This window comes from Sus scrofa, chromosome 1 (assembly GCF_054392235.1).
Source record: "Sus scrofa isolate SSC_HxYL_T2T_F1_AM1 chromosome 1, Sscrofa_HxYL_maternal_Yorkshire_Landrace_v2.0, whole genome shotgun sequence".
NCBI lineage: Eukaryota > Metazoa > Chordata > Mammalia > Artiodactyla > Suidae > Sus > Sus scrofa.
The window spans coordinates 135,940,931-135,962,994 of NC_139383.1; the positions used below are offsets into that span (position 1 = coordinate 135,940,931).

Here is a 22,064-nt window from a genome sequence, read left to right on the forward strand (position 1 = left end):
GCTGTAAAAATGTCTCAGAGAAAGAGAACTAGGGAAGAATGGCTCAGAAAAAAATTCACAGAAATTTTTATATAGACTGTGGAAAAAAAAAGTAAATCTTGGGAGTTCCCATTGTGGCTCAGTAGATTAAGAACGCAATGCAGTCTACTACAGGAGGATGCAGGTTGATCCCTGATTCCTGGCCTCAGTGGGTAAAGGATTAAGGATCCAGATATGGGTTTTTTTTGTGTGTGTGTGTTTGTGTGTTTTGTCTTTTGTCTTTTTAGGGACGAACCTGCAGCACATGGAGGTTCCCAGGCTAGGGGTCGAATTGGAGCTGTAGCTGCCGGCCTATACCACAGCTCAGAGTAATGCCAGATCCTTAACCCACTAAGCAAGGCCAGGGATCGAACCTACATCCTCATGGATACTAGTTGGGTTCGTTAATCACTGAGCCATGACAGTAACTCCAAGGACCCAGTTTTGCCACAAGCTGCAGTGCAGTAGATTTCAGATGAGGTTCAGATATGGAGTTGCTGTGGCTGTGGTGGAACAGCTGTAGCTCTGATTCAACCACTAGTCTGGAAACTTCCACATGTTACAGGCACGGCCTTAAAAAGAAAAAAAAATGTATAAAAAGAAAGTAAACCTTCTCTACCTCAGGTTACAGACATAGGTCTTACGACAAATCCCCTGTCCCTGCCCCACGCAGAGATTGCTGTGTGCCCAGTGCTATTCTGAGTGCTTTAGATTCTTTAACTCAATCTTTAGAACAACCTGTAAGGTAGATATTCTCCCCATCTTACAGATAAGGAAGCTGAAGCACAAAGAAGACTCGAATACATAGCCCAATATTGCCCAGAATATAAGTGAGAGGTCTATATTTGAGCACGGAAAGTTTTAACCAGAGGCCAGGCCCTTAACTATCACTTTATCTTGCCTCTCAAAAGCAGGCTGCATGTTCAGGCAAAGATAATGTATGGAGAGCCTTTAACTCTGCCTGGCACTTAGCAAAATTGTTGTTGTCATCACCATCATTATTACTAAGAGAAGTCGAGACTCCAAGAGGCAGAGCTCCATATTCTGAGGAGTTTGGAGTGTTTGGGGCTTGAGTGATGCCACGTGACTTGTTCTGAATCCAGGCCTGTCCTGTACTGACCACACCCTCCCCTACCCACCTCCCCAGGAAGGGGGATGAGGAGGGATGCCCTAGCCTTTAGGGATACCAGGTCCCAAGATCTCTGGAAATCACTCCATCCTAGCCTTTCCTGGAATGTGACAAAGAGAGCTGACCATCTCCCCACCCAGTGTCCAGGAGGTTGTAAAGGGCCTGGGAATCTCTCCAGCTGACTTCACAGGAATTGTTTTCTTCCCCAGAAAGAGACCTTGGATGACCCATAACATGAAGGCACTCCCTTTTCTTACAGTAAGAGGCCGGCAATAAAATTCTGGAAGAAGTTGCCTCCAGAGAACTGGATGCTGGATTGGGACCTGAGTTCTGTTTCCAGCCCTACAACTAAAAATCACTGTGTAACCTTAGGGGAATTACCTGAGTTCTCTGGGCCTTAAATTTTCTCACAAAGAAAATAAAAGGATTAGGCTAAGACCTCTTCCGGACCTAAAATTTTACTGTTTCTCTCTACATTCATTATCCTAAATGAATGGAAACCTTATGTTGGGAAAACAGCTTGCTTATATTGGGAAAAAAACCCTTGGTCTCCCATTCAAATTTCAATTGGCTAGGTAAAAAAACCCCTAACATTTAAAGGTTTGTAGGAGTTCCCACCGTGGTGCAGGAGGTTAAGAATCTGACTGCAGAAGCTCAGGTTGCTGCAGAGGGGGTTGGATCACTGGCCTGGGGCAGTAGGTTAAAGGATATGGTGTTGCCGCAGCTGTGGTGTATGTTGCAGTTGTGGCTCAGATTCAATCCCTGGTCTGGGAACTTCCATATGCCTCATGTGTGGCCTAAATACATAAAAAGTAAGTAAATAAGTAAATAAAGATTAATATGTGTTTTAGATCCTATACCACATTTACATAAATTACCTTATTTAATCTTCACAATAAATCTTTGGAGAAGGTATGGTTGCTTTCATTTTACGGGTAAGGTATTACTCATGGCTCAGAGAATAAATTGCCCACAAACATCCAGGAAGTAAGAGGCAAAAATCAAGATTCGAACCCAGGTCCCATGAAATCTCAGAATCTCTGCTTTTTCTATTCTGGTGCCTCTACTGGTATAGAAAGTGAAGGCAATCAAGAAGCAATCAAACTATAGCCATGCTGACTATAGTTAATAACACTGTATTGCATATTTAAAAGTTGCTAAGAGAGTGGATTTTTAAAGTTCTCATTACAAGAAGAAAATTTCAAACCTATATTGCTGATGAATTTTTTTTTTTTTGGTCTTTTTTTTTTAATGGTTGCACTGGCAGCATATGGAGGTTCCCAGGCTAGGGGTCTAATTGGAGCTTTAGCCGCTGGCCTATGCCACAGTCACAGCAATGTCAGATCTGAGCCATGTATGGGACCTACACCACAGCTCACAGCAACACTGAACACTTAACTCACTAAGAAAGGCCAGGGATTGAACCTGCGTTCTCATGGATGCTTGTCAGATTCGTTTCTGCTGGGCCACAATGGGAACTCTGGTGATGAGTATTAATTAGATTTACTACGGTGATTGTTTTATGATACATACAAATATAGAATCATTATGCTGTATACCTGAAATGAATGTAAATGTCATATATCAGATATCTAAATTAAGAAAATAAACAATTAAACATTTTCATAAACTAATTCTCATTGTTAATTGATTGAATGGTACTTATTGAGCAACTGCTATAACCGCAGATCATGTTAGAGCCCACAGGGCCACAAAAGAAGGCAAGAGATATCCCCAGCCCTCTGGGAGTGGAAAATCAGCTCAGCTCTGGGGAGAAAGTACAGTAACTCATTACACTTGTAAGCACAGTGCTTATCCAAGGTCCATCTTTTCCTGTAATGCTGTAAGCTCCTAGAGGGTAGACACTGGGCTCATGCTGTTCACTGTTGTTTCTCTATTGCCTAGCACAGTGCTGGGCACAGAGAAGATTCTCACAGGCTTTTGGGTGAATAAATTACACTACACAATAAGTGACTGACTAAATGCCAAGATGAGTGGGAGGGCTGTGAGGGAGTTCAGGAAAGGTCTCTGGAGGAGGGAGATTGTAAGCTAAACCTTGAAGGATAAAGGTCAACTGTACAAACTCATCTCTAGGCTAGAGGCCACACTCTACTGGTTCAGACTTGAGCTATGTTCCCCTTCCACAGCCAGATATTCCTAAAGATGGTATTTTCATAAAGAAAGAACATCTCTGAATTCCTACTACCTTCAGATCTGCCAACGCCCAGTGTTATAGGACTATCTTGTCAGTGTCAGTGACCTTGACAAAGAATTGTCACCTTAGCACATCACTTTATGGGAAACAAAAGTTTCATCTGGTTTGGGTTCAGGAGAGGTTTGGCCCCCACATAGGGAGAGGAGGCATTTAGGCCAAGTTTTCTGAAGGACAGGAATGCCATTATCTGGAGGGGCTGAAGAAGAGGGTAGGCAAACAAGGTAATGGAGATCCTCTCTGAGTCAGGCCCGGGACCAGGTTCCCTAATATGCATTCTCATTTAATTCTCTAAGCAACTGTATAAGGCAGCAATAATCATCTGGATGTCCAACAGGAAGGGAATAGTTCAATAAACTGTACAATCAAATGGAATATGATCTGAAAGACTAACTGAGGTGATGTCTAATGGCATGAGGTCTAATTAAATGGTACATTAGATATGATACTGTGAGAGCTAACAGGGGAGTAAATAGGAATATTTGACAGGGTGTTTTAGACAGCTATGCAGTACCAAAGGCTCAGTAGGGCTGGGGAGAAAACACTTAAATCCATATCTCTAAAGCAAGATTAAAATAGAACTTTAATTGTTCATAGAAATTAATAATAGGAATGATAAAAATATTCCATTAAAGCTTTTTTTTTTGTCTTTTGTCTTTTGAGGGCTGCACCGTGGCATATGGAGGTGCCCAGTCTAGGGGTCTAATCAGAGCTACAGGTGCCAGCCTACGCCAGAGCTATAGCAATGCCAGATCCAAGCTGCATCTGCAACCTACACCACAGCTCACACCAAAACCAGATCCTTAGTCCACTGAGCGAGGCCAGGGATTGAACCCTCATCCTCATGGTTCATAATCAGATTTGTTAACTACTGAGCCATGATGGGAACTTCCCCATTACAGCTTTTTAAGGTAAAAACCAGTTTTAAAAACTAGAAAGATGAGATAACATTCTCTTTTGACCTAATTTAAAAGGATCTGGAAAACACAAAGTTCTTCATAGAAATCACATATGGGGTAAAGGAAGCCAAAGAAGTAACCAAAGCAGGTCTAAAGGATGATGAAAGCACAGACACCATAATCAGAGGCATAAATGAGACCATGTGAATTCTTCTGAAAATGGAAAGGCCTTTGATTTGAGTCAAAAACATGGACCCTGCAAAATGTGGACCAAAGTGTACAGGCATGTGAAAACTAAAGGGAAGACTGCCAAAGACTGCTCCACTTTGGGTGGCTACTCTGTTGGCCATCAGATAAAGGAGGTGATTAATTAAGAAGACCAAGAGTTAGGGCAAGGATGCAGTCTCATGACTAAAGCATGCAAACAGCTCACTTCTCAGAATCCGTTGTTCAACCTCATAGTCCTAATGCTTCACCAGTGACCCCTGGGCCCGTGATATAACAGGTTACCTTAACCGGTTGTCCGAGGTCTTCTAGGGGTCAGCGGTGGGGTTGTCATTGAGAATGGCTCCCTCCCTCTACCTGCTCCTAGAAACTGGCTTCAGCCAAAGGATTTCTGGGAATGGAGTGTCTTCTGCCTTAGGGGGCCAAGCCATTTCTGCATTTGAGTCCAAAAATCCCAGTGAGTTGTGACACTGTTATTCATTTTTTTAAATTACAAAGTAATGCATAATCAGGGTAAAGTCTTTTTTCCAGTCAATAGAGGAATTTATATAGTTAAAAAATGAAAGTCCTCTTGTTCCCCTCCCCTCAAACACCACAAAACTCCAAAATCCTCTCCTGAAGAGTTAACAACTATTAGCAGTTTGGTGTTTACCCTTCTTGACAATTTTCCTCACACATATTCAAACACAGGTATGTGGTTGTGGTAGAGGCAATCCGAGGCAATTATTTAATCACTCTATCTCAGTTTTCTCAGCTTTAAAACTGGGGGAATACTACTAATTCCACAGGGTTATTATAAGGACGAAATAAGTTGTCTAGTGTTCTTGGACCATAGTAAGCACTCAGAAGTTAGCTGTTATGATTATTCCCTCATTATTTTTCTTTTCTTTTTTCTGTCTTTTGGTTTTTTTTGTTTGTTGGTTTGTTTGTTTGTTTTTTTGTCTTCTTAGGGCTGTACCCGTGGCACATGGAGGTTCCCAGGCTAGAGGTCGAATCAGAGCTGTAGCCGCTGGCCTACACCACAGCTCACAGCAACGCCAGATCCTTAATCCACTGAGCGAGGCCAGGGATTGAACCCTCGTCCTCATGGATACTAGCTGGGTTCGTTAACTGCTGGGCCATGATAGGAACTTCTCCCTCACTATTTTTCACAGTAGCTTAATATCCTACTGTACAGATGCCTAAGAACACACACAAATTAAATCGCTCTCCTAAAATTAGTGTGTGTGTGTGGGGGGGCGGTTGGGCCCAGAACCTAGGATTCTGCCTGTGGTCCAGAATTATTCACATATCACAGGGTTCCCCACAAATCCCTTAAAGCCAAAGAGGCCTGGAGAGGGCAGCTGGTCTCATTCCTTGTCCTTCAGTGAAATCCAGCTCAGTTGCCCCATCTTATTTGGATTCCAGGCTGTCTCTGATAGGTTTCCAAGGCAGGGGGCTCTAGGCCCAGCTGAGCTCTCTTATTACTGTGTTCTCCGGATACACTCCTCCTGATCCTTGATGTTTCTACACAGTAAATCATGCTGAGGACTCCCAGCTGCTTTGGGGTTAGCTCAGGCTGATTGGTGGGAAGGCAATGGCTTAGAGTTGAGAGATCAGGCTCCCTGATAAGGCCACAGGGAGGTCCTAAATGCAGTTACCTCATTCATGCTTCTCCTCCCTGCCTGGCCTCCATGTCTACTTCTGATGCCATCTCCCTTGCTCTGACAGGTTTACGGAAGAGTAGGGGATGCTGGGTCATGGCCAAGCTGAGGCCTTTTTTATCACCCTGGGAACTTTGTTGAAGCACTTTTGCAGACTTCAGGCTCAGAGCTGGAAAGTCTTGAAGATCATCCACCCTGCCCATTTGCTAGCTGGAGAAAAAAGGTTTGGTGAGAAAGGGGCAAGGGCACAAACACAAACACTGAGCACTATCACGGTGCCATTCGCTATGCTGAAGATTTCAAGATATCTTCATTCTGCCCTTATGGCAACCCTGAAGTAGATAGCCTTTCCCACCTTAAAGAATGAGGAATCTGAGGCTTGAAGAAGCTAAGTGAAGCTAAGTGAAGCTAAGTGAAGAAGCTAAGCTCAAGGTCATAAGAAAATGGAATAGCCTAAAGCCTAATTATCTACTTACTTTCTTACTATAGGGAGCCCAAGACATCCAAATACCCTACTGGCCTCTTTCTTTACCACCTCTTCCAAATGTGTAAGAGGTTTTCCGCTAGTCAAGCCAATGATAAGACACATTGGATGACAGAAACTCCTCCTCAGCCAACCACCTCCACAACGTCTGTCTTCTCACTGGAAGATTCACTCCCTCTGGAGCCCTATTCTGAGAGAATGGAATACGGCTTTAGGGACCAGTGAACAGAGCAATAGTGTTCCTCAGGTTCTAGTTTTGTAGGATTTGCAGCAAGGTATGGGAATTTTGTATATTGGTACTAGGGGAGGCCAAGTCCAGGGTGCCCAGGAAAGCTCTGTCTAGAGCCTATCTGCCCCTGTGCTGTGCTGAAAGCCCAGCTATTGTTCCCCAGAAGGGGAAGACCCAGTCTCCAAAACCCAGTTCTGGGTCACTTTCTTTACCCTGCTCTGGGTTACTAGTTCTTTTGCCTCTGAGCTTTTGCCTCATTCATTCCCTCTAAGGCCATATGTTGTCTCCCATTCTGTTAACTGATAACAGTTTTTCCCAGAAGTTTCTTAGAATCATCAACCCTTGAGATTAAATGTGGGCAGTCCCATCTCATTCCACATAATCAGTGACAAGGGAGATGATTCACTTTAGCATTCCTGAAAGCCCATGGAATGAATAACCAAGTACACTTGAAAATTTATATTAAGCTACATAAGCACAGCATTAAATATATATGTGACTAGAGATTAAAATATCAATTGATGATTGTATTTGAATCACTCACAGTCTTAAGTTCCTTAAGAGTACTATAAACTGTCAATCTGTTAGGGTCTGAGAATTCCGAGATTTGTATTTTATTAACTACTCCAATCCCTTTAATGACACATTGATTTGCATACTTACAAGAGGCTCTTATATTCTATACACACCACCCTCTCTTCTTCCTAGTGACTTATTAAAGTAAATGGTTATCAGAGTGCCCTGGCACTGAGATTTGGTGTAGTGGGGAGAGTCTTCCACTATAAGTTTATTTATGGAGCTCACTGCTCCACAGTAATCCAGTCACAGATCATGAATCCTAGATAGCTATTTGTAGTCATATCCTGCTATAAGGGACTGCTGAATTTACTCATAAACAGACTAAAGCCTGAAGAAATAGTGACCTGTCCAAGCCTCCAGCTTTCCCAGGGTTGGCCTGATGCCAGAGAGCCAGTGGTTTCATGGCCTATCTTCAGCAGCCTATGAAAGTTCTCCTATTCCCCAGAGTCCTCTCACATTGTACATGGACTAGGGCACACCCAGTTTCAGATTTTCATAAAGTCTTGATATTTTGCTTTCTTGTCTAAGTCACTTTTCTTCTTCTTTTTAGGGCCGCACCAGGGCCATATGGAAGTTCCCAGGCTAGGGGTTGAATCAGAGCTGCAGTTGCTGGCCTATACCACAGCAACACCAGATCTGAGCCTCATCTGTGACCTACACCACAGCTCATCATAACACCGATCCTTTTTTTTGTCTTTTTGTTTCTTCTAGGGCCACTCCCGAGGCATATGGAGTTTTCCAGGCTAGGGGTCTAATTGGAGCTGTAGCCGCCGGCCTACACCAGAGCCACAGCAACACGGGATCCGAGCTGTGTCTGTGACCTACACCACAGCTCACAGGAAGGCCGGATCCTTAACCCACTGAGCAAGGTCAGGGATCGAACCCACAACCTCATGGTTCCTAGTTGGATTCGTTAACCACTGAGCCACGACGGGAACTCCAACACCGATCCTTAAACCACCGAGCCAGGCCGGGATGGAACCTTCATCCTCATGGATACTAGTCCGATTCGTTACTTTGAGTCACCTTTAAAATGTGTATACTCTTTTTTTTCTTTTTCAGCCTCACCTGTGGCATATAGACATTCCCAGGCCAGGGATAAAACTGGTAATGCCACAGAGACCAGCCAGATCATTAACCTGCTGCATCACAGTGGGAACTCCATAAAATGTGTATACTCATTTTTTTTTTTTTTTAAATGTGTATACTCTTCAACTCAGCTACTGTCATTTTAAAACATAACTTTGGGAAATAATAAGTCAGAAGTACAAAAATGTATGCACAAGGATTGTCATTGCAACTTTATCATAAGCCCTAAACCCTGTAGACTACCCAAATATCCAAGCTACTATGATTTGCTTTATAAATAATAGTACATCTATACAATGGGATATGTTGATAAAAATTGATGATGTGTGACATAGTGATAGGAGTGGACAAGATGGTGGAGTAGGAAAACCCTGAGCTCACCTTCTCCCAGAGGCACACTAAAATTACAGCTATTTACAGAGCAACTATTAATGAGAAAGGACTGAAGACTAGTGGGGAAAAAAATCTACAATTAAATACATAAAAAAGGAATCACAAAACAGCTAATAGGGTGGAGACACAGTATAGTAAGTCCCATACCCCCATGTATATGACCCACAAACAGAAGGATAATTATGATTGCAGAGATTCTCCCCAAGGAGCTAGAGGTCTAAGTCCCACATCAGGCTCCCCATCCTGGGGGTCCTGCATGAGGAAGACAAGTCCCCAAAACATCTGGCTTTGAAGGCCATCAGGGCTTACTCACAGGAAAGCCAGACAGCTATAAGAAATAGAGATTCCTAAATGGCATACACAAAACTTCACCTGCTCCAAGACCCAGGGCAAAAGCAGTATTTGTTTTGTTTTGTTTTTTGGCAGCACCCGAGGCATGCAGAAGTTCCTAGGCCAGGGATCAAACCTGCGTCACGGCTGTAACCAGAGTCACGGCAGTGACACAAAAGCAGGAATTTGAAAGAAGCCTGGGTCAGATCTGCTGATCTTGGCAGAGCCTCCCAGAGGCAGGAGGCAACTGGGGACATAGATGTTGGTGGTGGCCATTTTGGGGAGCTCATTCTACCGTGAGGACACCTGCTGGCAAGAACCATTTTGGAATCTTCCTTCCAGCTTATTAGTGCTAGGACCCAGCCCCAACCACCAAAGGGCCCTGGACCTGGACCCACTCTCCAGTGCACTAGCACTAGCCCCAAGACCACTGGGGCCCTTCAGGAAGCCACTGGGACAAGGCATCACCCACCAGTGAGCTCGTACCAACTCTGAGACCCGCAGGGCCCTGTAGCCAGAGACCCTGGAACCAAGCTCTGCCCAGCAGTGGCCCCAGGACGAGCCTTATCCACTAGTGTGCAGACACGAACCCCAGGACAGCAAGAGCCCCATAGCCTTCTGTATCAGGATCCAGCGCAACCCCTAGCCCTGGCACTCCTGGGGTTCCATAGCCAGTTGACTCATGACCCAGCTGGCAGCCTCCACACAAAGCAGGGCCTGGCAGCCAAGTGGACCAAAGGACAGCAATGTTTATCAGACCATTTACAGTTGTCAGCCTGCCACAACAAAAGGAGCCATACAGTCCACATAAGAAGCACTCCTAGAGTGTACAGCTCTGGTGACCAGAAGAGAATGTGATGCTGGGATGCAGAGAATTATCTCCTACAAAGGGCTACTTCTCCAAGATTGGGACAAATAACCAACCTACCAAATACATAAAACTAAAGACAGTGAATTAGGCAAAATGAGGCAGCTGAGGAATGTGTTCCAAATGAAGGAACGAGATAAAGCCCCAGAAGAAGAACTAAGTGAAGTGGCGATTAGCAATCTACCTGATAAAGAACTTGAGGTAAAAATTGATATCTATAATAACCTATAGTGGAAAATAATATATATAACTGTATCACTCTACTGTACACATGAAACTAACACAACATTGTAAATTAACTACAATTTAATTTTATTTTTGGCTTTTTTTTAGGGCCATACCTGCAGCACAGGGAGGTTCCCAGACTAGGGGTTGAATCGGAACTGTAGCTGCTGGCCTACACCACAGCCACAGCAAAACGGGATCCGAGGAGTTCCCGTCGTGGCGCAGTGGTTAACGAATCCAACTAGGAACCATGAGGTTGCGGGTTCGATCCCTGCCCTTGCTCAGTGGGTTAACGATCCGGCGTTGCTGTTGAGCTGTGGTGTAGGTTGCAGGCGTGGCTCGGATCCCGAGTTGCTGTGGCTCTGGCATAGGCTGGCAGCTATAGCTCCGATTAGACCCCTGGCCTGGGAAACTCCATATGCCACGGGAGCGGCCCAAGAAATGGCAAAAAGACAAAAACAAAAAACAAAAAAAAAAAAAACGGGATTCGAGCCACATCTGTGACCTACACCACAGCTCCCAGCAACACACCACAGCTCAGAGAAATGCCGGATCCTTAACTGAGTGAGGCCAGAGACCAAACCTGCATCCTCATGGATACAAGTTAGGTTCATTTTCCGCTGAGCCACCAAGAGAACTTCTATATTTCAATTTTTTAAAAAAAGGTTAAGAGTTCCCGTTGTGGCGCAGTGGAAATGAGTCCAACTAGGAACCATGAGGTTGCAGGTTCGATCCCTGCAACCTCAGTGGGTTAAAGATCTGGCCTTGCCGTGAGCTGAGGTGTAAGTCGGCTGAGGTGTTAGTCGCATACTCAGCTCAGATCATACAATGCTGTGGCTGTGGGGTAGGCTGGTAGCTGTAGCTCTGATTCAACCTCTAGCCTGGGTACCTCCATATGCTGCAGATGCGGCCCTAAAAACCAAAAATTAAAAAAATTAAAATTAAAAATAAAAAAAAGATTAAAAAGAGAGAGACATGTCAAACACATGCAGTAATTAATTCATTTGGATCCTGACTCAATCAAACCAAGTAGAAAAGGTCATTTTTCTTTTTTAAAGATAACTAGGGAAAGTTGGGCTTGGATTGATTAGATGCTCTTAAAATTTCATTAATGAAAAATTATAAAAAAAACAAACAAAACAAAACAAAACAAAAATTTCATTAATGAGAATTGTGATTTTTTTTATTTAAAAAAATTTTTTATTTTAATACTGTGTGTGTGATGGTTTTTTTTTTTTTTTCTTTTAAAGTCCTTATTTGTTATAGGTGAAAATAGGGGGGAAAAGTAGGTAAAGTATATCCACATTTCTGGTTATAAATACATGTATATGTTTTATATGTATAGAAATGCATGGGAGTTCCCATCATGGCTCAGTGCTAACAAACCCGACCAGTATCCCTGAGGCCAGCCAGGTTCGATCACTGGCCTCGCTTAGTAGGTTAAGGATCAAGCATTGCTGTGAGCTGTGTTGTAGGTCTCAGACGAGGCTCTGATATGGTGTTGCTGTGGCTATGGCTGGCAGCTACAGCTCGGATTGGACCCTAGCCTGGGAACTTCCATATACCACTGATGTGGCAGAAAGAAAGGAAGAAAGGAAGAGAGGAAGAAAGGAAGAGAGGAAGAAAGGAAGGAAGGAAGGAAGGAAGGAAGGAAGAGAGAGAGAAAGAAAGAAAGAAAGAAAGAAAGAAAGAAAGAAAGAAAGAAAGAAAGAAAGGAAGGAAGGAAGGAAGGAAGGAAGGAAGAAAGAAAGAAAGAAAGAAAGAAAGAAAGAAAGAAAGAAAGAAAGAAAGAAAGAAAGGAAGGAAGAAAGAAATGGGGAGAGGTTGGAGGGAAGTACTCCACCTTATTAGCATACTTGGAGAATAGATGATGGCTCGTTTTTTTTTTTGTTTGTTTTTTTTGTTTTTTTTTACTTGTCTTCATTTTAACAATGTACTGACTTGTGTGATAAAGGCAAGTATAGTCACTGTCACCTCCTAGTAATCAGGGCACTGCAAACAGTTGATCTGAGGAAGTTCTTGGGATTCCCGCAGGGAGGAAGAGCTGAGGCAGGGCTGTTGGGAGAGGTGTCCAGGACTTGCGAAGCCTAAGGGGAACTATAGCTGGTGGCTCAGTGCATAAAGAGCCTGAGAGGCCAGGGCAGGACACACAGGATTTAAGCACCATCCACCTGAAGCCTGGAGCTGGCCCAAAGAGAGCCACTGTGTCTCAGTGGTGCTAGATGCAGAACAGTCAGTCCTGCCTTTGGCCCAGGCCCACTTTCTTCCCACAGCTTCCTCCCTCACTATGGGTATGCTGGGCTCCCCTACCCCCAGTGTGGCTATGCCTCTGCCTCCAATCCTCCATGGAGTACAGAAAGGCCAATAGGGAAGTCAGTAATGGAGCCAGACCTCCTCAGGCCCAGCTCTGAGCATGCAGAACCCCTGGGGACCACACCTGCAAACCTGAAGCTAAGGAACAGAACAAGGTAATGATGAGAAGGCAGATGTTCCCACAGACAGCTCCTCTCACTTTCCTCTGGCCACCCATTCACACACATAACAGCTGGAACTGAAACCTAAGAGTTCTCAGGTCTCAATCCTGAAGGACATCCCCTATCCTGAAGGTCCTCATTCCACAGGGCCCCTGGTTGATGGGAACTCTGTAAAATATCAGTGCTGGAAGAAACTTAAGATCATTCATTAATATCAGAGGAACCAAGGCCCAAATCGAGAAAGTGACTTGGAAAATCACACGGAGTTAGCTGCAGACCCAGGATTAGGTATAACACAGGACTTCTGGCACCAAGTCCTTTACTACATGCTATCTCTCATAGGACTGATGGGTGCAAGACCCAGAGGACAGAGGCTTCAATTCATCACCTTTAAGAAGGTCCCACTGATGGTAAGATCCACTTTAAGATAAGGTAAGATCCTCTTGACAGGAACATCATGCAACCAGCCTGTACTACTTTCAGATGCCCACTGAAGGAACTCAATGTCTGACTCAGACAAGTCTTTAAGAGGAGAGGAAAGCCAGGAGTGAGATAGAGGCTGTTGGAGTGCTGCTGTGCTGCTTCAATATGACAGTGGCTGCATCAGGGAACATCTGCTGCTGTCTTAAAGTCATATCCCTCAGGTGATGAGCTCCCAGTCAAACCACTTGACTGCTGCCCCTGTTCCATCCTGCTCCCTCCATGAGCCCTCAAGGACCTCAGTGTGGAGGAGGAGGACAGGAAGACAGAGATCTACCTGCCACTCAGGGATATAGGCCCTGTCTTTTGGCTTCCGTACCCTAAACCCAGACTGAGATCATGTGCAGAGGACAGTTCTTGGAAAAGGAAAATACCCAATAAATCCTATCTGCCTCCTAACTTCTGGCCCAGCCAAGTTCCCATGGGCCTCCCTTTGCTCTCCCAAAAGGGAGCAAAACAGGATCCAGGAAGGAAGAGGCAGGCCTGCGCTACACAAAAGTGAGACTGGGATGACTTGATAATGAGGACTGTGAATCCAGAAGTGACTTCATTTCAGCATCCACTATAGCAAAATGTGGATGGCAAGAGGGAGTGGCTGAAACTGTGTCCCCTTGCTCTTTTGGGGTCCACAGGGCAACTTCCCCCTTACACCCTCTAGTCTGCCGGTAGGATCCTTCTTCCCAACTCTGCACCCAAACTGGGAGTGCCAGCTGGGTGGGGTCCTCAGTATTAACTGGTGCTAAGAACAAAGAGGTCAGGAAGGCCTTCCAAGTTTGGGGAGTTTGTGGGGAATTCATATTCTTGCTTCCGGGACTGATTCACTGAATCAATATTGAACTTTTAGTGGAGGTGATGGGAAAAAAATTCCTGGGCTTCCTGCAGCCCCTTCCAAACAGTGGAGGAAACATTTCAGTATGGATACATAGGCAAGAGAGCCCTGGCACCAGCTCATTAACTGGGTTGACCAGGGCCCTCTTGCTACCTAGAGGACTCACTAGCAGCTCACCCATACTGCTTCCTCTCCCAAACTCTACTCCTGCTTGGGAAGTTGTGAAACATCACAGGTTGAGAGCTAGGCACAGTGGGGGGTGGATTTGGGAATGCAAAATTCCCTGAACTGCTGGTTTCGATCAGTCCATTCACTCTTTGTAGCTGCCCACATGGAGGTATCATGAAGTCCATTTAACAGACCAGGGAGTACAGATTCCATTCCAAGACATTGACTTAGAAGATCCAGTCCGATCGCCACTGTGAAATGTGTCACATGTCTTTGTCCTTGGTAATCTTACCTTTCCAGGAGTCCTCACTGTAACTCCTAAGTCCCTTTCAGGTTCAGTGGCTTCCTCCCTCCACCAAATTACAATCAGGAAGAGTGGCTACTTGTGAACTTAACCCGGTGAGTCCACTTCCTTTAGAGGCATTTCTATTCAAAGACTTTCATCTAGAAAGGGAAGAGCCTTTCTCATTCCACATTCAAGGAACTTTGGGCATCACTGAGCTGTAAAGAGAATTTCAAGAGAAGGGAGTCAGCAAGTTTGACTCTATCTAAACAAGGCTCAGAGAAGGAAGCAGTGTGGCTCTGGACTGTGTATATGTGTTACTTGTGGACGGAAGTCTCAAGATCCCACCCTCCTCCAGAGATAACAGGAGAAAAAAGCAGTGTGTGACCTTGAGCAAATTACTTGATTTATCTATTTTCTTAGTTATAAAGTAATCATGGGTTTGGCTTGCTATGAGGATGAGATCATTAAATTTTCAACCATCAAGAGAAATGTATTTGATGCAGAAAATATGTCACTCTCAAAAATCCCAGATGCTTCCTTTTATGAAATGGGTAATATAAGCCATTTCCTCCCTAAACAGGACCACAAATTGGTGGCAGCAATCAAATACTAGAAGCAGAATGTATTATCCAAAGCAATAAGGAATTCCAGACACTGGTTATGGCCATCCCTGGTCACGAGAAAACCACAACTTCTTCAAACTCACACTCCACCCCCAGCTGAAGTAAGGGATTCGAGTGCAGCCCAAGTTATGTCATGGTTACATTCTTGACTAGTAATCTCAGTCACAAATGGCATGTGACTTGGATCCAAATCTTACTGAAGAAAACCCCATGATTAAAAGAGACAAGGTTGGAGCTTATCAGTTAAACAGATAGAACAGTACCAAGACCCTTAACTGACTCTGAGAAGGGGAAAGGTTTTCTGCTCATAATGACCAGAATTAAACCAACAGGCATAATCATCCGTAAACTTTGTGTCTAGAAGGGAATGCTAATCCTGTGCAGTGGGGAAGATAGGTGCACTTTCCAAACCCTCCAGGGCTAGTCAGAAGGGTGACTGAAGTCTCCCATGAGGACTCTTTGTGGCTGTCCTTAGGCAGGCACCTTCTGGTTGCTTAGTGACAGAGAAGCCTATAGTGGCTGCCTCTGAATGTGAATAAGGGTGGGGGCAGGGCACAAAAATCAGTTACACAGAATTCTTAGGAGTCAAAGAGGCCATTCTTCAAGCGATGCTGAGAAGTTCCTTGACTATTTCTGCATTTCTGAGGAATGCAAGCTGGCTTGATCCCACATGGGATTTTGGTTTTTAAATTATCCTAGACCTATGAAGGTGAGTCCCTTATTCTTTTATCATCAAACCATGTCTAGAAGCACTGTGCTCTAAAGTAAAACTGTTCACAACCCCTCTTCTCCAACTCTGAGTTGCAGATTTTTGTGAAAATCAGGTTCTGGGCCAGTAAGTCTTGATAAAGTTGTAGGTGGTCTCTTCATAATTTATCCCCTATCCCCCACCTGGCCAGTCAAAGTGGAACCAGGAACCAATGGGCAGGTTTCTTTCCTTACATTCAGTCACTCCAGGAAGAAGGGGAATTTCTGGGCACCTGCCTGTTAAGCTCTGTTCCACTTGCTGAACTTTGACCACCAAGAACAGGTCATTCTGGCTACAAGTTTCTCCCAATTATTCCTCCTTGTGTTTTTAAGGCACACCAACTCCCCTGTGGAAGGCTCTCTGTTGATAATTATTTTAATTGCTCTTTCTACTCAAAAGAAACTTCTGTGTCAAAATCCACCACTGCTCAGCCAACCATTCAGCCCCAAGATGCTGAAAGTGGGGACAAGGACAGAACACAATTCACATTATGGATTCTGGTCATTGGGATCACACTTGATCATGACTTTCAACCCCAATCCCTTTTTGGATGTTTCAAAGGCCTCCAGAGCTTTCTCCAGGGGAAACCGATGGGTGACCAAGGGCTTAACGTTCACGGACTTGGATGCAAGCATTGAAATTGCCATCGGCCACCTGAAAAAAAAAAAAAAAATCACAAATATTACATTCAACCTTCAGGAGGAAAGAGCCAGAGCCGCCAAACTACCCAACACAAGATTACTGGCCACATTTATTTGTAGTTCTGAGGCTCTTCAGGTCAAATCTACAGGCCAACAGCAGTGGAAATGATCTTATGATTTGTAATTCAGGAGTTTAGAGTCCATTGCCAAATGCCTCTCACCCCTCTGCTGTCTGCCATGAAGCCTATAATTCCTTTGGCTTGAAGGCCTAAGGCATAAGGAGGCCACTGTGAAAAGGCAGAAAAGCCTAAGGGAGGCAACCCAGGATGATCCAATCACACCTTTTAGCAGCTGGCCTTGGCAGAAACCAATACTCTGCTGAGGGAATGCTTACAGAGCCCAAAGGAGGGAGAAAGGGCCACTGGTGGGAAAGGTGGTCCTGGACAGAGTTCTGTAGCAGGGGTGAGGATGCAGGCACAGATCACAAGGTGGATTTATTAAGACCTTTCACTTGCCAGGGTGGGCCCTGAGAATCTAAAGTGGGAAACAAGAGGCTTGAGTTCTGGTTGTCTTCATTTTTCTCCTTCCTTTTAAAGGGGAAAATGGAGGTCTGGCCACTTAAAGAAATGGAAAAGGAAAGGCCTGGGTGATGAGTGGCAGACATTCAAGAAGAGCATGCTTCAAAACCCCACTTCCTCCCTCTTTCCCTACATCCCTCCCTATTAACTGCAAGTGAATGTTCCTTCTTTGGATCCTTATCATATCACATGGCTGTCAGTGTTGCCAGGGAGTGCCCCTCATGAATAAACGAGTGGAGACTTTTGGTCCTAGAGACCATTCACTGCTTGCCCTGGACTTGCTGGCTGCTTGCCACCCTGTCTCACCCACAACATACTTACGTATTGCAGTATCGAAACACGCCCTTGATATCCACTTCCCTGGTGGCTGCGTGCACTAGGGGCACACTGGTCATCTCAGAGCCCAGCCCCACAAGTACCAGGGTCCCACCAGAATGAGTGGCCTGAGGAGAAGGTAAGAATAAGAAAACCCAGAAGATGAGAAAATGCAGACCCCACTCACAGTAACACTGCTGCCATATAAATAGGTAAGGATCCAAAAATTCTTTCTGTGCTGCTGAACTCTTTAACGTGTTACCAAACTCAACAGAGCAGCAGAGTTAACATTATCTTCTTTGATGGGAACATTTTCTGCTGTCCACAACATCCCAGGAAACAGCCAAGGTTTTCCAGAGAGCAATGAGAATCTCCCCTACAACCAAGGCTGACCCTTCAGCAACCTCTGACCTTCTTCCAAAGTTTTACTAATCCAGTACCGGATATTAGTACCAGCCACTTCCTTCTCCAGAGTGCTTACCACCCAAGACCAGGTGTTAAACCTCTAAGGAACCACACTTTTTGGTGAGAAAATTACTAAGTACTATACCAATGGGGAGGGCTATTGGAATTCTATGGTTAAAAAACTGTCTTATATGTATAGGCAGGCATTTAGAAATATTTTTGTTCCAGAAACATTCACCCCAGTGGTATAATTAATAATGGGATTCATCAATTTCCTCTTTGGAGTGGACCAGAGAGCAAAATTTCTCCTGGCAATCTCTACAAGTGCCCTGCCTGCTCCAGAGATTTTGGGGAATCACTGTGCTTGATGTTGTGAGAAAAAGAAAAGCAGACAATTCATTAGTGCTACATTTTCATTATAGTTAATCACAGCAGCAAGCACTTATTGGGACCATTGATAAGTGCTAAACCATGGAGCTGTAAAACAGCTCACATCACAGCCTCTATCTCCAAGGGGAAGGATGCACTCTGGAGAGAGGCCTGTAGTATGGAGGTGACTCCCAGCATTTGTACTTTTGAGCTGGGGCACCCTAGAGCATGCTGTCTCAGCCATGGGTTCCTCATGTGTGAGAACAGGATGATGCTCCCCCAGCAGGGATGTTAAGGCTGAGTCATGGTGGTTGGTACTAGGCTGGGCTCAACGTTTGGCATGTTTTCTCTTTATATTGAAGCACACTTACAAACCACCTGTGACACAAAAACACTGTCAGTAAAGGGATGGGTATCTCAGAACTGAAAAATGTTGCTGTCCTCATTGGCATAGCAGGGGGGCAGGTTGGTCAGAATTGTGATTAAGTCACAGAATACACTGAGAAATTTTCCAGGAATACTGTTATCCATTCAGCATTTCCTCTCCACTTGGTATGGAAGAAGAGGAACACCACCAACTTGGTCATCCCAAGCTGCCAGGAGACCAGTGGCTTACTGATCACAGGTAAAAGACTGCTTGGACCACTGTTTGTAGGTGTGACTTCTACACCAAGGAGATGACATCAATTCTACCTTAAGCATTTGCTGTGTCTCCTCATGAACATTATCTAGATACAGCATGGCAGAAAAGTGACTCTCAGGTATGTCCATAAGGTGCCTCCACCTAATGGCAGAGTGACCTGTAGCATTCTACAGCACCTGTCATGCATGATGGCTCCACTCCCCACTCAGGACAGGTACCAGCTTCAGGCTTCACAAGGCCTTTGTGTCCCATTTGCTTCTACAGCCACCGCAAGTAGCCTGGCAATGGGGCCCCCACCATCAACAGTTGCCCTCTAGGCAGGGTATAAGAGGGAAGAAGGCCTTGTGTTGTGAACCCACATCTTTTACTGTCTCTCTATTGAGTGGGGGCGGGGGAGGTGTCAGTGACCTGCCAATAACTTGAAGACAGTAGACACACCTTACTCGTCAAGTCCTCAAGGTGTCTGGACAAAGCCAGGCACATGGCAGAAACCCAAGACCTGACAGAAGTTGACATAGCTCCACCCACCACACATAGACCCATTGCCCTCTGGGTTTTAGTTTCTCGTTTCCCCTTTTCACATGGTAACCACTGACTGTCTCTGAGAGTAGAGCAGAGAACTGGCTGATTCTAGCTGGAATCATGTCAGAACAAAAGTGGCACCTGCTTCTCCCTTCTCTCACTGCTTCCTCAGCTCTCTGGTGCCATAGGCATCTTGGTAGGAGGAGGACATAATAGATCTGCTTGGGTGCCAAGTGTGAGTGTTGGCTATGCCACATAGCTCACAGGAGCAGTTTTGCCCAGAATGTCTTGCATGGTGGAAAGTGCCCATGTTTGTGACTCAGTGTGACTCATCAGGAAGGAAAGCTGCTGTGGGAAAGCAGTCTGGGTGACAGGGCAGAGGTGCCCAGTGGTGCCAGCTGCTGCTGCTCTCCCCAAACAAGCCCCTCCCACCCTAGCACCGGCTCCTTGTTCCCTTTATCCCTTCCTCTCCAGATCAGCTGGATGGGATAGAGTAGGGAAAGCCCAGGCATTGGTGCAGTGCACTCAGACAAATCACTGGACCTCTCTCATCGTAAAACATGGAAAATGAGAACTTTTTCAGGGCTATTATGCAGACTAGGCATCAGGTCTATAAAGCACCCAGCAGAGTACCTGGCCCACAGTAGAGCATGGAACCTAGAAGTTATTCTTCTTCCTTCTTTTCCTCAAATTTTGATCTGTCAGTGCTACTCCTCCCTGCCCTCCCCCCATCCCCTGACATCTCATAAATTTCTGGTGGGTTACTGAGGGGTGGATCAGGTATTGGCAGCATATCTGGTCCTAGTTCTAGGAAGGGACAGCAGTAGACAACTGTGACCCTGAAAAATGACCTCCCTTTGTGACTAACTGCATTAATGGCTGTCACTTTGTATCAATGACTCAAAGACTGCAGTTTTCCTCAATAAAACAAGATAGGGATTTCCCACACTCAACTAAGACATAGTTCCCTGTTCCTCCTGTTGATGTGTTTGTTTTTTTTTTAAACAAGGAGCACTACTTTCATGATCACAGGTGTAATCATGATAGCAATCCCATCCTAGGTGTGGGTCACTTAACATCTCTCAAGGCCCATGTATACATGTTACCTAGTTTGAACCTCACAATGATCCAATGAGGATGTTAGGGAAGTGTCACTATCTCCATGAGAGAGATAAGACAGAGATATCAGGGGATTACCTAATTATGTGTTGGGTAGATGGGATCACATAGCAAATAAGTGGAGAAGCTTGATCCTAGGGCTCCTTACTTGTACTTGGTTCACTATGCATTGCTGATTCCACAAAGCTGCCCAACAGCTTCAGCTACCCTCATCCCACTCACATAGATGCCAGCCTGGATGGAGGCCTCCACCCCTGTGCACTCGATGGTGACTTCTGGCTTGCACCCCAGCAGGCCTTCCACTTGATTGGCGATTTCCTGAGGGCTCTCGTTGGAGATCTGGAGGATGAAATCTGCCCCAACTTCCTTGGCTTTAGACAACCGAGCCGCAGACAGATCTAAAGTTGAACAAAAGTTTTTTTCAAACCAAGAAATAAGATGGTGGATTAGGGAGAAAAAACTGGAGGTACAGGTTCTGATGGCAAGGAAGCTCTGGTGTAGTGGTGGTATTGCTGAGCCCAACATACATACTGTCTACAACCTAACACACTCCAACATATACCACACAATTTTACACACACACAAACACACACACACACACTCCTTACACAATCTCTCAGATAACTTATCAAACATCCATATCCTTCTACATCCCCATACCCCCTCATACACACCACACAGCTCTACAGAACTACACACATACTCTCTCACCACAAACAAAACACACAATGACACCCTTCTGCATCCCCACTCCCCTCAAACATCCAAAACACTTCATAAGCACACAACTCTACACTCACCCACACTCTCAGATAATCCTCCTCACATACACTCTCTCAGATTCGTTACACACACACACACACACGTTCTCTCTCACAGATGCCTTCTCCACACACATACACACACCCTCCCACACCCCATGTTTCCATACATACATTCTGCTCCACATACACCCACATGTGTTGTCAGATAACCTCTCCTCACACATACATACTCATATCTCTCACTCATACCACATACCTCATACACAAACATCCTTTTATAAACACATCGCACATCCTAATAACTACACACACACACACACACACACACACACAAACAATACACAACATACCCTCTGAGCTTTGTCAAACAAACCAAGGGCTGAGCTTCTTCCTAGGACTAAGTGGGAAGTATGGGCATCTGAGGTCCACACATAAAAAGCCAGGTCTGGGAGTTCCTGTTGTGGCTCAGCAGTAACAACCCTGACCAGTATACATGAGGACATGGGTTCGATCCCTGGCCTTGCTCCATGGGTTAAGGATCCAGTGTTGCCATGGCTATGGTATAGGTTGCAATCACGCCTCGAATCCTATGTTGCTGTGGCTGTGGCATAGGCCTAGAGCTGCAGCTCCAATTCGACCCTGGTCTGGGAACTTCTGTATGCTGCACATGTGCCCCTAAAATGTAAAAAAAAAAAAAAAAAAAAAGCCAGCTCCTCTTCTCTGCAGCAGCCACTCTCTCCAAGCAGGAACAAAAAGTAGTCTCCCCCTGATTCCTGA

General features: G+C 45.0%; 1 protein-coding gene across 2 annotated transcripts in view; it reads right to left on the reverse strand.

The window, feature by feature from the left end:
- Nucleotides 1–16,280: 16,280 nt before the first annotated feature.
- Nucleotides 16,281–22,064, reverse strand: part of SORD (sorbitol dehydrogenase) — a 41,909-nt gene continuing 36,125 nt past the window's right edge. Inside the window, exons 7-9 of one of the 2 annotated variants that reach the window (NM_001244162.1) lie at nucleotides 20,746–20,921; nucleotides 17,472–17,593; nucleotides 16,281–16,585 (exon numbers count right to left, since the gene is read on the reverse strand). In NM_001244162.1, coding sequence (NP_001231091.1) covers nucleotides 16,420–16,585; nucleotides 17,472–17,593; nucleotides 20,746–20,921 — 464 coding nt within the window. In that variant the 3' untranslated portion in view covers nucleotides 16,281–16,419. Of the gene's footprint in view, nucleotides 16,586–17,471; nucleotides 17,594–20,745; nucleotides 21,802–22,064 lie in introns of both variants that reach the window. The other variant, XM_084973347.1, reaches the window with a different exon arrangement.